The sequence below is a fragment of the Balearica regulorum genome, chromosome 5 (genome assembly GCF_011004875.1).
Source record: "Balearica regulorum gibbericeps isolate bBalReg1 chromosome 5, bBalReg1.pri, whole genome shotgun sequence".
NCBI lineage: Eukaryota > Metazoa > Chordata > Aves > Gruiformes > Gruidae > Balearica > Balearica regulorum.
Genome location: NC_046188.1, coordinates 46,280,995 through 46,297,189, shown reverse-complemented (window position 1 = coordinate 46,297,189; position 16,195 = coordinate 46,280,995). Strand labels below are relative to the sequence as shown.

The window sequence follows — 16,195 nt, the reverse complement described above, 5'->3', positions numbered from 1 at the left end:
GGCTTGGTGTAGCAGCCTAGGTTTTTTTGGTGAAATCTGTAATAGGCCTCACATGAAAACTCTGGCAGTGGTAAGGAACTATAACACTTGTGGGAATATGTTCTGTATCCTGAGAAAAACTAAATCCCCTGCATTAGTTTAACCACTGTCACACCATTTGTAACTTTCTTTGTTTTCTGTTTAATGGGTTTGAGTTAGTGGCAGCTGTTACTAACGGCTCTGGGAAGTCCAGAGTCCCCAGGACACAGAATATTTGCAGCTTGCAAAATTAGAACAGACCAAAGTTTGAATTTGGCAGCTTTTAGATCTCCCTCAGGACTGAGGAACAGGCAGCCACTGCTGGGTTGGTATTTACCGTTAATGGAATAGCAAAGGAAAAGTTCGCATTTTTTCTGTATACCTGAAAAGCATTAGAAGCAAAAAAAGAGTGATGTGTTTTTCAGAGCTACCTTCAGCCGGCTCTTCAATAAAGTGGCATTAACTGTGGGTAGCTGCAGGTACAGTTCGGTTTGATGGGGGCAGAAGCCCCTTTCCCCGAGCAGTCATGGCAAAGGTTTCAGCATGCGCAAGACAGAATTGGGGAAAAAAAAAAAAAAAAAAAACCAAAAAAAGCCAACTGCCTTCAGCGCGGTGCCGCACACCGCTCGTCGGCATTTAAAAGTCAGTCACGAGCTCCGGACAGCGGCTTTGCCGTTCCCGGTGGCTGCCTGAAGCGCAGAAAGGCTCAGTTAACCGGACTCTGCTTTCCCGGCCGGGCTGGATGCGTGCGGAGCAGTGGATAAGCGCGGCTGCAGCACGGAGCCCTACCCGCGCCTCGGCTCTTGGCGCGGGCGGTGCCGCCACGATCCGGCCTCCTTTGCCTTGCGGCTGCCTTGAGGGCTACTGCAGGGGGGTGGGTGCGCAGCTCCGGCCGGTACGCTCCCGGCGCCATCTGAGGTAGCGACCCGGGGCCACCCAGTTTGCCGGCTGGGAAACCTAACCTGCCCCAGGCCTGCTCCTGCCCCCGGCCCTCCGGAGGGGCGGCACCGCCCCGCAGCGGGAGGCACCGCCTGCTCGGTCTTCCCCCTCCCAAAATGGCGGCGGGGGCGGTTCCGGTTCCGGGTGGTGCGGGCAGGCCGGGATTGGGGAAGATGGCGGCGGCAGGAGCGCCCGGGCGGGGCGGGCTGGGTCGGGTGTGGGTCTTCTCTGGCTGGGCCCTGGGCCTGTGCTCGCTGCTGGCCTCGGGGACGCGGCCCGCCGCTGCCACCACCCACTGGGTGGTCACCGAGGATGGGAAGATCCAGCAGCAGGTGAGGCGCCCGGCGAGCGCGCGTAGCTGCCTACCGCCGCCTGCCCCGGCGGTCGCGGCCCGCTGCAGCGGCAGGGGGAGGCCCTGCCCGCGTCGCCGTTCACCTGCCTGCCCCGAGCTGAAGGGGGGGGTCTGTTGGCTCGGTGCGAAGCCCTGCCTGTCGGAAACCCGCTGCAGCTAGCCAGCCCGGCGGCGGTGGCGGACGGTCCCGGCATGGGGGTCTCCCGCAGCGAGCAGGCGTTGCTCGCCAAACGTGGCTTGAAGTTGCCGGAGCCGTGGGGTGAGGCGGCGGGGAGGAACGGTCGGTAGGTCCAAGCGAGCCGAGGGCAGATTTTAACGGGAAACGTGCCTCGAGCAGCGGTGGTTCGTGCTTACCTGCAGCCTTAGGCCGTGCTGCTGAGTAAGCACGAACTCGGGGTCCTGCTTGGGTTGTGAAAGCAGCGGGACCGACCCTCGCCCGCAACGCTCGCCGTGACCTTCCCACGGCGTTAGGGGCTCCCAGCGCCGGCGGTGGCCGCGCTGCCCTTCGCTGTGCGGCTGTTGCCGTCCCGGAGCGCCCCGCGGGCTCCTTAGCCGTGGCTGGCACAGCCCGGGTTATGAATGAGTTTGCGATTTTCCCCATCCCCGCCGCCCCGGCTGCTTTCCGTTCCTTCGGGAAGTAAGAAAGAGAAACGGTGGGGTGTCCGCTTGGCGCGGAAGCATATGCCTGCCCTGTCCTGCGGGGTTTGTGGCTTTAGTCAAAGCGTTTTATTTTGATACCAGACTGTGCCTCACGTTCATTAAGTGGCTGAAAGAGTCGATATGTATTTTGTGTTTGTGCTTTTACTTTGGTCCCTCTTTGTTGCAAGAGGAACAGTGCCAGAAACCCACTTTCACGTCAGATCTGCTTTGCTTTTAAGCAGAACTGCCAGATCGGTTTCCTTCTGGAGTGGAAGAGTTAATCACTGTAGCAAGCACTGTGGCCTTTCCCCCCATAAAAGTGTCTGTTAACATCACCTTCCTTTTGTGAGAATTTTTTGTGGGGTCTCCTGTCAGAAAGCATTAGGTTCCTCAGACAGGTGGAACTGGCTTTCTCTGCAGGAAGCCCCTGCTGTCTTTATGGTTCTCAAGCACTTCAGCTGTCTGTGTGGATCCAGGGACTCTCTCAGCCTGGTTAATCATAAATTAATGAATGACAACACTTGCAGTGCTCTCTCACCTCCTATTCCCTACTTTATATAGCGAGGAAGTGGTGAGAGTATATGATAATGGTCTGAAAGCATCTCTGTGTGTATATTAATTGTATGTTATCAAATTTGGGTGAAGTGTTGATTTTGATTATTGCATGAAAAGCAGCTGTGACTTGAAAAAATCTAATGAGCTAAAATGGCTTGAAAATTTGATTAGCTAAATTCAGCACTGATGTTAAGAAATGGATTTTTATGATGTCAGTTAACTCATGGTACAGGTAGAAACTTTCACTGTACCACTGCTAATCAGTGAGGTATTCCATTATAGTTGCCAATGCTTTCTAAGCAGGGGCCTTCCCGTGTTCCAAGTATAAAGTACTCAAGGTCTGTAGCAGATGTGATAAAATAGTATCTGTGGAATAACTTATCTTACCTGTACAGTCAAAATTAATCCATCTGTTTCCAGTAAGGAAACTCAAATTATAAATATGGTATTACTTGGAATATGAGGAGCTGAATTCTTCGTAGCTGGGATGTAGTGCTGCTACGTTTCCAGTAAGCTTTTTGTAGTAAGGTGTATTTCAGCAGCTGTTACTGTCGTCTCCCTGGCTTTTGAGAAAATGATACTTAAATTTGTGGTTATCGCAATTGCTATCCCTACAGAGCACCTCTGAATTTCATTTTTTCCACTTATTTGTATTTTGGGGAATGAGAAGAGTGGGCATTTTCTAGAGTGAACTTGAATGTAGTTTTAAATGCCAAAATGTGATTGTGGTTCAAAACCAACAGACAGTCTCCATTGTCCAGCAATAGGAAGGAATTGTCATTGTCCTGCTCCATGCAACACTGGTGCAGCCCCACCTTGAGTACTGTGTGCAGTTGTGGGCACCTCAGTATGAGAAGGACTTCAAACTATTAGAGGGTGTCCAGAGGAGGGCGACCAAGATGTTGAAAGCACTCTAGGGCAAGACTTATGAGGAGCCACTGAGGTCACTTGGCTTCTTCAGCTTGGGGAAGAGAAGGCTGAGGGGTGACCTCATTGCAGGCTACACCCTCCTTAAGGGAGGCAGCAGAGGGGGAGGTGCTCATTTCCTCTCTCTGGTGACCAGTGATAGGGCATGAGGGAATGAAATGAAGCTGCAGCAGGAGAAGTTCAGAATGGACATTAGGAAAAGGCTCTTCACTGAGAGCGTGGTCGGATGCTGGAACAGGCTCCCAGGGAAGTGGCCATGGTCCAGGCCTGTCAGGGTTCAAGCAGCATCGAGATGACACTCTTAGTCATATGGTTTAGTTTTAGGTAGTCCTGGGAGAGGCAGAGGGTTGGACTTTATGATCCTTATGGGTCCCTTCCAGCTTGAGATGTTCTGTGATTTATTGGCAATGGGATGCTTTAGAATTGATTTATCAGTTCATTGGTAGAACCACAATATTCCAAAATATTTGAGCTATCAGTCTCCTAATACCAAGACCTAAGTACTTATTAGCCTAAAATTTTGCTGCACGGCATCCCTTTGCTTTAATTTTTCAGAATATTCTTCATTAAGTTGATATTTATCGTGAGAACTTATATTTTTGCCAGTACACTTTCTGTCCAGCTATTTTTTTGTGCGTTTTCAGTGGGGCTCCTGTCCATGTTGGTCTCGTAAACTCTTTAGCTGTGCAGTTTCTTGTGTTTCTCTGCAGTGTCTGGCATTTCAGCTTCTCAGTGTATGTAGAGCATTGCCTGTCATCTTACCAGCTTCTCTGTTAGTTCTAATTGATCTTGTTTTGTAGAAAAATATTGTCACATCAGGTTTTTCCATAGTACTCTAGACTCCTCCTTTTGAATGTCCAAGTATCGATCCATTGTGCTAGTTCTTGCTGCTTGCAGAGCAGCCTGAGTTTGAATTTGGAAGCACCTTACCTACTAGAAGACAGCTGTGTAAGTCAAGGCTCAAATAAGCTTCAGCTGCTGCTGGTTCGGACGCAATAACCTGAATAGGGTCACAGAGTAATGCTGCCTGCCCTACAGCTCAAAGCAGGGCCAACTAGATCCAGTTGCTGAGGGCCCTGCCTGGCTAAGTTGTGCATCCAGGGCTGGGGATTTGATGACCTTGCTGGGCACCTGGTCTAGTGGTCGACTGCTTTCAGTATGAATTTTTTTTCATCTTCTCTAATCAGAATTTCTCATGTAGCAACAGATGCATCTCACTGTCACATCTCAAGGAGTCTGGCTCTGCCTTCTCTGTACCCTGTCTATAGGAAGCTGAAAACAGCAGCGATGTCCCCCTGCAGCTGAGCCAGCCTGCTTCTCTCAGCTGCTCTGTGGGTTATGTGCTCCGGGCCCCTCACCACCTCGAATGGGCTTTGCTGGCCTCAAAACTCAGGATTGAAGGCTGAAGCAGGTGCATTTTCACGGGTGCCTGGCCAAGGGGGATAATCACTCCCCTCATCCTGCTGGCTCCAGCCTTGCAGCTGCAGCCCAGGGTGCAGTTGGTGGCCTCAGCTGCAAGGGCATGCTGCTGGCTCATCACCAGCTTTTCCCCACCAGAGCCCAACATCCTTTTCTGCAAAGCTGGTTTCTGTTCAGCCCCAGCTGGGTTTGCGGCTGCCATTGTTGGCTTCACGAGGCCCCTGTCAGCCTGTTTCTCCATATCTCTGATCGCAACCCTGCCCTTCACCATGGCCACCCCTGCCTCCTGTTTGCAGAGGACACAAAGCTTTTTGAGGTTCGTTTTTTTTGTTGGGTTTTTTTACCCTTGTTCTTACTAAAGACATTAAACAGTGCTGGCTCTGGTATTGATCCCCGAGGGATGCTGCTGGTGACCAGCCACTGTTGGACTTTGCACTGCTGCTCGCACCCCTTCCAGCACAGCAGTCACTAACTGGAAGTTAGCCACTGGAAGTGGCTAATACTGTCTGGTGGCTAAGAGTAGTGCAATTAATTAGCATTTATATTACTTAATTTTAGAAATATTAGCATTCTCAGTCTGAAACACGTTCTTAAAGATTGTCACCTTCTTACAGAGTTTTTTTAACAGGCTTAATCTTCACATGGACTACCTCAGTTTATCTGAATGAATCAATAATAATTAAGATGTGGGCAAAACTTAAGGGATAGTAAGACCCAGACATTTACCCTGCTAAATGAGCTACTAGCTGTGGGTGTCCAGATAAGCACCAGTGATAAGCAACTTCCCTGCAGCTTTTAGTTTGCTAATGTGAACCTTGTCTTTCTTGTTACCAACATGCACTATGGATGAGGAGCTGAAAGCAGAAGTTACAGATCCTGGCTCATATACGAAATATAATAGTTGGAATCTGTTTGAGGGAAGAAGGTTAAGAGTATTTTATATGATTGCCCTAAAATCTCCAGTTGCTGTTTCTTCTTGTGGTGCAGCAAGGGTGTAAGCCTTTACTATGAGATTACATTCACGTGAGATTGATTTTCCTGTGGCATAAGACAGCTATCAGTACCCTGACTGAGACTTGTGCTGGAGTTCTTAGTGGTATAACAACCTGGCAGGGGTGGCAAAATTAAGGCAAACTGAACAATTTTCCATATATCAGCAAGATCTCATCTAGTAAATGGGAGTGCTTGCTAAGTAGGTCCTGCTGTTCCCGTTTCCAGTGAGCATTTCTGAATGATGAAATAAATTAATTCCCAGCAGTGCATGCAACATTTCATTGTCTCAGTACACCATCAAGAGAAAAGCCATCAAGCTGGATCTGTTGCTCTGGTAGCCTGTTTTCAGGTCAAATACATCATTCTCTGGATCAGTTCATATTCTTCTTTTGGTCTGAGTCCACCTTCAAATGTGTGTTCCTGCAAAGCCAGAGACTGAGTAATCGTCTCTCGTTAATGAGATTATATCTGCTCAGTGCACACGTATATAAGCCTTCTCATTTCACAACTCACGGTATAAAGTTCAGGCTAATATATAACTGATTTTAGATGGTGCTTGTCTGCCAGTAGGGAAACTAGCCACTCTACAGAAATACTGGTGTACCTCGAGAGAAGAGAGAAACTTGGCGTAAAAAGATGACAAACAAGTGACAGAGATTAAATGCAGTGCAGAAAGCAGTTTCAGTAGTCATTCATGACTTTACTGGTGAGGACCAGATGCTGTCATCTCTGAGACCTGACATATCAGAGCTGAGGTGGGGTCTTTCTAAAGATCCCTAGATGGAGGCGATTAAAGCAGAGCAAGCTGGCAGGGACTCAGAGGGCTGCCTTTATGTGGACTAGGATAAATGTTGAAAAAATTTGTTCTGAGTAACTAAACTAAAAGAAGCAAAGAAGCCTCCTAGCCAGATGGTCCAAGGCAGGACTGGGGAAGTATTGCCAGGAGCAGAGAGCCTCTGGCAAGGACTCTGAATTGGCAAAAAGTTGTTTTGTTTTTAATGCACTGTAGCATGTTTAGAAGTTTGTTAGAGATCATCTGGAGAAGAGAGTGAACAAGCAATGCTGGTTAGCCTGTTCGGGGCTAAAGATGACTAGCCCCTCAATAAATGTGACATCTGAATTTCATGCAGTGCTGTAGTGCGCTTAATTCTGGCTTAGTACAAGTAAACTTTACTTAACAGTTGTTTGTTTGGTTGCAGATTTGTATGTGAGCATGCCTCAAGTTGCAGCAAGGCAGGTTTGAATCTGAATGCTTTAGTGAATGGCTGAGACACCTAACGTCCTTGTCTTGATGGGGTGCTGCTGACCTAGAACTGCACTTCACCAGCGTTGCTAGCTCACAGAGGAGCACAGCCTTGTCTTTCTGTATCGCTGTGAAGATCATGGCTAGATCCGAATTTGATAAAAATAGGCCTTGTGGTAGCCTGTATGTGGAGTGCAGTCAGAAATGCAAATTTTTTGTTCTTTGGGGCAGTGGTAGAGGAGAAGTAGCTTTCGCTATTCTCAATTTAGCAGTGAAATATTTGCATTTGAGATGGAGGAGATAAGAGGCAGATCTGAAGGGCTACTGAAATACAGCTGTCGGTGCCCATGCCCCTCATGCCTGCCACAGTCTAGCAGGTAACCTTATGCCAGGTTTTGACTGCTAACAGCAAAGCTTTAATACAAAAATGTCTGGATTTAGGCCAGCATAATAATATACGCTGAGGTGGTCAGTTTGTAAGTCCAGAGGGCCCAGCAGTGTCTCTGACCATGTGTAGGCACCACATCCTGCTTGCTCTTCCACACCTGGTGTTTTCATGCAGCCTTTGTCCTCGGGGCACAGCATGGCTCCCAGGTCCCGTTTCTCGTAGCATCCTCATGCTTCAATTTCCTGGCCTCTCGTCCTGTTTCCCGTCATTTTAAAAATAAGGATAGGACAACCTGATGAAGATGATACGAATCAGCTGTTTAAAACTGATTATTCTGTGATGAAAGCCGCGCTTGGTGCCTGGCATGCCTTCCCCATACTGTGAGCTTCACAGCAAAGGGGTAGCCTGTAAGTCACCCAAGCACATGTTTGCGTGAAGGCCCTATCAAAACCCAAAAGAGCAAAGTCAGCAAGACTCTGAAATCCACTGTTATTTCATGTAGCTGAACTTGTTGGGGTTTTTGGTTGGTTGGTTTGGGGTTTTTTTACGTTTCAAGCTGAATCCTTACCTGTTACTAACCAATTAGGAAATGAGAACCATGGTATAAAGCGCCTGCCCTAAAAATACATCATTGGATAAAGTAATTTCCCTTAAAATTTAACCAGAAAAAACTAATGAGTTGTCTGCTGTTCATTTGCTGAGGAAATTACTGCTCAGTGTTAACCTTTTTTAGGTATTTTGTGAGACTAATTAGTACTTTTCCTTTTCTGTAGTTTCAGTATTGGAACACTTAATATTTTTAGGATTTGGCAGTGAGAAGGCAGCAGGAACCAGTCTGCCTTTATGAAGACAAATACTTGTTCATTATAGATGTATATGAATGATCTCTCAATCTCTTGTTTTGATTCAACGGAGTGTATGGCTGGCATCTGTTTTGCTGCTGTAGAAAATAAACCTTAGCTAGAATATACGCATTGGAAATTTGTTTTGTACCCTTAATTATGACCAACAGCACATTGCAGACAAGTGGTGTTACAAATAAAGTCTTGTTTTCCTTTGATGTATTTAGATCTGCTATCTACAATATTCATAACCAGCATGCTCTCTGGAAGTGATCTCAGTTGAGCAGACCTATTCAGTAATATTGAAACTTTGTTAGGTTTTATGTGTCAAGTGGTACAAGTGATTAAAATTTCTGTTTTCCCTGTAGTGCAGTGACTCTTAATAATATCCAAACACCTAATGCTGTTTATTAACAGATTCTGCAGCTGTAAGCTTTTAAATGGCTTAGTAGTTGTTATAAAAACTCAACGTCATTTTTCTGTGTGAATTTTTTAGTGACATCCCTTGGAACAAGTATCTTCTGATGCTCTCAGCTCATCATTTCTATAAGCCAAAGCATATATTTTCCAGTTTCATAGCTTGTCTTGCACTGAAACCTATACAGATTTTTTTGCGGCTTGTTCAGAACTGCCATGGTAGCATCATGTTGGAGTGTAGGGTATCTCAAGACAGCAAGAATATACCAAAAGGTGAGCATCAGTTTTTAGATCCTTTGCTCCCACTTGAGACTGCGAGGAGTTCCAGCCTGTATGAGTTGCCTTCATTTTGCAAGTACAGTGACAAAAGATCCACAATCTATAAAACAAGTATGAGGAGCCCTTTTTGCTGTACACCATCATTTGATGTAGTATCTTTTCCAGCTTCTTTCTGTCATAATCTGCCTTCTGCATGTAGTAGAAAGCTTTTAGGACATGCAGAGGCACTAACAGCTGCTTTGATTTTGGTGCTCTTGTGCCTCAGTTAACAGTAGGATTTCCACATTACTTTAAAAAAAAGCCTTACTAAAAATAGTTGACTGAGGCATTCATTGACCCTCATCTTAAAAAATTTACTTCCTGGTGCAATATAACTGGATCATGAGGAAAAAAATACACTGGAAGGTTTGGCAAAACTTACCAGTCTAATTATTCAGAGACTTTGATATATGCAGGTAACACTGGAGACACTCTAAAACTTCAGGGTTTGATTCAACTCTGATGTCTTTTTTTTTTTTTGTTACACAAATTCTGTGTGTTTCTTGCTGAATCAGGTTCTTGGTGTACTTTGTGACAGTGAATAAATTTGGACTGTGCTTTACAAAGCAACTTTCACCTTTGGGCAAAGTTGAACAGAGAACACTTTTATTCTAAAAGTGGTTTACTGGCAGGCTTTCTGCCATGTAGCTATAGTAGCCACCAGAGTTTCAAGGAAAGCTTTTCAGCACTATTTTTTCCTGTTTACTGTGTTTGAATTGCAGTCAGATTCTTGCATTTCAAGCACTTCATCTTGAGTGTCACAGTTTCAGCACTTTGGAGGAAGAGTAAATGAATGTGGTGCTCTGCCATAAGCCTAATGCTTTGAGTTAAAAATGAGTAAGTTGGATCAAGCATCTGTTCTGGCACAGGAGTCTCCACTCTCCTCACCACGAGGCTGTAGGTGCTCTGCAGATTGATGTCTGTTCTATTTTGTCCTGGCAGAGTCTTTTGGGGAATTGCTTACATTTTGCAAAAGATGAGCTAAATCACAATATCTGTTTGTTTTTTGCTCTTCTGACTCCCCTAATCAGATGATGAGGCACAACAGGCTTCGCATGAAGGGGTGAAGGATCTGTAGTATTAGCAGGCCACTGTCCTACGTTGCATAAAAGCAAAGCTACCATTTCTAATGCAACTTGAATTTATTGTAAATTCCTCAGCTCCTGTCTTACATATGACAGGAAGCATCAAATGTGAAGTGTTTTTCAACACCAAGGCAGGGCAGGGATACCTGCAACTTTCTGTGTGGTAGGGGAGAGAGTGTAATATGCTAAAGTGAGACCAAGTCCTGCCTGGCAGTAGATTCAATCCTAAGGTAAAAAGAAGCATCTGAGAACACCTGGGTATTGGATTGCAGCTGTTACAGTGTTGAAATAAAGCATGACAACTTTTGAAATAACACCTGCCCTCTAATAAGATTTTAACTGTTGAAGACAGACCTGTGCTAGTTTCCAGAGCAAAGTTTTGTTCTGTTTTCCTTACTAGTTAATTGTTTAAAAACTGATGTTAAATGCAAACACTGTGCCCTGCACACCTTCAGCAGTGCTCAGAACAAATACAAACTTTTATTCATTCCAGTGATCCCAGGACTGTATTGTCAGCAAGTCTGGTGAAGCTTAGTCAGACAGGGGCCACGTACGCCTTTATTTCAGAGCAGGAGGCTTTCACTACACAATTACTTGCAAATATGTGAGCTCTCATAAAATGAGGGGAGCTATGGCTATGAGCTAGTAAATACATACCGTTTGTACCATAAGATCAAGTGCCACTGTGGAGAATATGTGTTCTTTCCTCAAACTGATCCAGTACCATTCATGTTGCTTACTGTTTCCTGTCTGAAGAAATATTTTTTTCTAATGGATGCCATGAAGATGTAGTTCAACTTGTGCAAAGGCCACAGACATAAAGAAAAATAAGTTGATATTTTATGCAGCACTTCTTTGGTGGAACCAGCTGCTTCTTGTTTTGTTTTAGATACTTTATTGAAAGTGGAGGCACTTCCACAACCAGATCAGTCTCTGGGTGACCATTAGAGGCAGCAAGTGTCTGTAAGAGCACAAGCATGACATGAGACTGAAAGAAACCAGTATCTTCTGAAATCTACCTAGACTCTCTAGAGTATTTTTCTTGTGGCAAGGAAGGGGTGTCATCCAGAACAGTCTCAAGGTATCCATTAAATATGTTTTATTTGGACTATTGCATTTCTGACTAATTTGATAAATGAGTGAAGCTCTGAGGGCTTTTCCAGATCTTCAGGATGTGTTGTCATCTCTTTGAATTTTTCAAGCAGCAGCCCACAGGAAAGTTCAGGCATGTCTTTATTCAGAATAGAATTTTGGGGGTTTTGGGATATGGCTGCACTGGAAAGCTTGAAGATGGTAGGTGGCACTCGAGCATCGGCAGCACCGGCAGCAAGGATGGGGAGAAGTGTGAGTGCCCAGATGGCGAGCCCTGCGGGGCTCCAAGCATGTGTTCTCAATTTCAACGCGTGCTGCTGCCCATGTATCTGTACCACTACTGTTACCTCAGATATTGTGGATATTATATCTTTGTTTGCTACCTACTCACTGTGCTAAATTCTTCATGAGGTGGCATTACTGCCCTCGATGGCAAATGCAGTACTGGTGCTCTTCACAGCTGAGTAGGTCAGCTTTGTATTTTTCCAGCTGTAGAAACTGCTGGCACTGTAAAAGAAAATGTGTTTGATCTGGGGAGGGATGTTGTGCAAAGGTGGATGACGAACCAGAAGTCTTGACAGTATTGCTAGCTGGACCTGAGAGGAACAGATTGCAGTTCAAAAGCCATGTGGCTGTCCCTATGGAGAGGGGGATGATGAAATGCTCACCTGAGGCCAATTCAGACTAGCCTGCTGAAAACTAATTGTTTAATCTTTTGAGTTATTTTTCAGCTGAATTGGCTGGCCTGTTTCTCAGTGGAGCTGTAAGATTACAGGTAGTAAGAAAAGGGAGGATTCTCCTACTTGGCAGCAGGGCAATTTTTTGCATCGATCTAAGCAGATCAGGAAATTGCACTTTAAATTCTATGAAATTCTTAAGTTTGAGCACCATCATCCTCCAAATTGATGCCTATTGAAGGCCAAGTTGGCATTATTTTCCTCATTTGCAGGTATGATATCATAAGATCTCCTGTGGTTTCCAATTAAGAATCTGTTTTCCTTTGTGTCATTTAGCATTTTTGTAGATCTGAATGATTATTTTTTTCTTTCATCAGTTATTTTCTAATGCCTTCATACTGTAAATGTATAAATTGAAGAGTATAAGAACTGATGCCATGTATTTGGCTCACTTTTACAAGCTGCCAAAAGTACTCTGAGTGCATTGGATGTGCTTGCTCATTTCCTCTGCAAATCTCGCATGATTGTCCAGTGTAGCTGCTTAATTTTTCCATTCAAATTCTTTTTCAGAAATTATTGCACCTAAATGGGATTTTTATTTTTAGGAGCTAATAAAAGTCTTTGATAATTTCTTGCAATGGAAGTCTTGAACTTTCAGAGTCAGAAATGATCAAATGTAAATAAATGTAAGGTTGGATTTACTACTAAAGTTTCAGGTTTAGAGCTTTTTGTTTATGTATTGCATTGGTCTTAGAGATAATTACTCCTAAGGTTATTAAATAATATTAACTTTCTAATAATAGCAAAACCCGTCAACCTAGCAGAAAGTGCCCATTTCCTGGTGACAAACTGAGGTCAGATCTGGAAGTGAAAATCTGAAGACTAGAGAAAAATATCATGCATGCTGTTTAACTTGAGATGATTTCCTGGTGGATTAACATAACTTTATGAATTAATTCAGCAACATTCCTATTTGATTGTGGTTGTCACTTTGATTTCTGCTGCCAGGTAATAGTTGATAGGAACTTGGTGGTACTTGCATTGCTTTTCTGTCAACTCGTGCATGCTGGATTGGTAATGTACCGCCTCAAATTCCCAAACACTGAATTCAGACCTAACTCTGATGAGACACTTATCGAAAATTAAAACCAGAAGCTGTTCCTGAATATCATTCTGTTTCTGAATGAATGGTAAGCCAAAATCCTTCATCTTTCAGAATAAGGCTTTCTAGATGGTTGTGCGTGCAGAACTGACTGCAAAAAATTGCTCCCCAGATGCAGTTTGTCATTGGAAGTGGAGCTGATGGTTGACTTTGCTCTCAGTGACTGTGCAGTATCACACAAGCAGCCTTTAGTTGTCAGAAGAACAGTGCTATTTTGGAATGGGTGATTAAGTAAAATTTTCCCTTATTTTCTTTGCAAATTCATCTCTCATTCACTTGCACATGCCACAGTAGTTTCTTTAGCGAATGAGACATGAACAAGTGCTACATTCAGTATGTAACTCTTGTTTTGTGTGCAGCCATTTCATAGTGAGGTGGGGCCCATAGGAGGAAATAAGAAATATGACTAAGTAAAAAGCTGTAGACTTTAATACTTCAACTAACAACATCATTAGTTTTTTTGATATGGTGTTTTCTGTGGTCCTCTGGATCGTTGTGGATACTTGGTCACCCTTTATTGGCAACAGTTAAATTCATAATCTCCAAATTCATAGTGTAAAAATTAACTGGTGTCAGTAGCACCTATTATTTTTTATTCATCTGGTGATATAAGAGAATTCATTTGCTAAGGCAGAAAATGAATTATGCTTAAGTATCTGGACTCTGTAGGTAGCCATCTGCCAAAATGGTTCCATACTAAAAGAAGCAGTTCAACTTTCGATTTGGAAAGGAACACTCATCCAAAACCACCCTTAGGGCTTTTTTTTTTTTTTTTTTTTTTGAGGTGGGGGAGATAAAAGGAACAAATGTTTTCATCTTAGAGGATAGTATCCTTACTCGGTAGGGAGGCTTGCAAGGAATGTAGACTTCACAGTCAGTAGTCCAAAGAAAGTAGATTTGAGCTTCTTATCTGACTCGCAGCCAAGAGAACATGGCCCAACGCTTAATCTGTTACAGGACACATTAAAATGACCAGGAAATTTGCTGTTGTCCTACTGGAGATGCAGTTCTCTGTCATAAGAGAGAGTCCTGGAAACATGTCCAAGTTGCTTGGGAAGATGACAAAAAATGAAGAACTGGAGCTCAGGAGGTTCTCCTGTATATGTATATATGGCAAACTTTTCCATGAAGTTATTAGGTCACCAAGTTTGGACAGATTTCGTGGGGTAGACAGCCCATGTAGAAGTATCAGCACTAGCACAGAGGTACTGCTTACATCTTTATGCAGTAGTTCAGTATCCTGAAAGCTTGAAGGGAAACTGAGCAGATCCAGGAACATCGTGGTGTAGATTGTGTGCCATAACAGTCATTATGTTAAAAATCAGAGATCTTCCTATCCTTGCAACCCTTCTTCCTCTCATTCCGTCATCACATACTCTTGTCCATTTCCTTGCTTCTGTTCTCATAGTCATTGAATCTTCCATGAACTAATTTAATTTACTAGTTCAGAAAAAGCAACTGATAAGGTATTGTGTCCTGCTCAACTATTGAGTTTGGGGTAGCTCACAAGAGAGCCTGGTGGGCACCAGAGCTGGCATGTAGGACTAACTGGTATCATACTAATTGGAGTGGAGGAAGCAGGACTGGAAGCCTGGAGGTGAGCCTTTGGATGCTCAGCTGCTCATACACTACCTTCTTGACTGTAGTTACTTCACCCTACGCAGTCCAGCAGCAGAATTGATTTGCCCTGAGGGCAAGGCTGGGGTATTTCACCTGTGGCGTGTGGCTTACTTAGCCCAGTTAGAGACCAGTAAAGGTCTGGCATGTAACCACTCTTGTCTGTGACTCACCCATAACGTCACTCTTCACTGACCTGCCAACTCCTGTGCATAGCTATGGAAGCTGTAGCACAGCCGTCTATAACAGAGTTTTCAGTTTTCATCTGCTTACCTCTTGATTTTTTTCATTTACTTAATCCTGAAGGCAATAGATCTCAGCGCTAGGCCGGTGTGTAAAATTGGTTGCCTGGAGGAGTTGACTTGAAGCTGGAGTATTTTATGCCTATTGAGGGACATGATGGAGAAATTTTAAAGCTATAAAGAAAATAGTTTTTTGCACTTGCAATTTAAAGTATCTAGTATTTCAGCAGTAGGTACTCTTAGTAATTTTTTTGGTGAGAAATTTACTTGCCTCATGCTTAGAATTTATGTGCCTGAATAAACTGAAATAGGTTTAAAATTAAAGCATGGTTTGAATTGGAGTCTCAAATCACAATGTTGTTTGAAGTACAGATTTAAAATATGGACATATTCTGAATGCAAAATGGACAGAAAACCTCTGAACAGACAAACTGTAGTTGAATGAACATCTTCTTACCTTTTAAAATTGCTCTAATTAGGAGAGTGTTTTACCTTATGGACTGTTGAAATTTCTTGCAGGTGGATTCACCGATGAACTTGAGGAACCCACATGATTTGGTAATACTAATGAGACAAGAAACAACAGTTAACTACCTCAAAGAACTGGAGGTAAAGCATAACTGAGTACTAACCAGTTTCTGAAAATACAGAATTTTTTTACAAGCGTTTTAGTGATAGATTTAGATGGGGAACGGAAGCCATTGTTGGCATAATTGTGCTTCAGTGATAGGATGAGGAATTCTTCAGATCTCAAGAATTTTGTGCCTCAAGTTTGCTCAACTGGTTTGTCCCCAGCTGCATTATTCCCTGATGTTGTCCATAAATCCTAACATTTTTTAAGTAAAGTCATTTAGGTACTGGATTCTGTAGCTGACTGCTATATTCCAGAACTATTTGTAGAAGTGCTGTCTCAGATTCATTATAGCTGCTATTTAGAGTACAACCTGTAGGCCATGAATTTCCCTGTGCTCCTTTCTGGGTTTGTTGGCCCGCTCTTTCCATTGCTCTTTCTAGAACACATCGGAAAGCAGGTCACCTCTGTTTTTCTTCAAACCCATTGAAAAAGGGACTGAAAACACCCTTCTGAAAAGGGTTTTAAGGATAAACTAAAGTTTAAATATGATACTGAGCAAACTAACAGCTCGCAGCCTTTCTTCTGGCCACGCACTTTGTCTTGTGCCAGCTTTAGTTTTGTCAGATTAGCATAACTAGCTAACTGGGAAGTTAGATGAGCACTAAAGGTAGCTCTTGGTGAGTGGGAGAAGTAGAA

The 16,195-nt window shown here is 43.9% G+C and overlaps 1 protein-coding gene across 1 annotated transcript in view; it reads left to right on the top strand.

The window, feature by feature from the left end:
- The first annotated feature begins 1,067 nt into the window (after positions 1-1,067).
- TTC17 (tetratricopeptide repeat domain 17) overlaps positions 1,068-16,195 on the top strand; it is a 60,073-nt gene continuing 44,945 nt past the window's right edge. The window contains exons 1-2 of the mRNA XM_075754711.1: positions 1,068-1,289; positions 15,445-15,534. Of these exons, the coding sequence (XP_075610826.1) occupies positions 1,074-1,289; positions 15,445-15,534 (306 nt within the window). The 5' untranslated portion in view covers positions 1,068-1,073. The remainder of the gene's footprint in view (positions 1,290-15,444; positions 15,535-16,195) is intronic.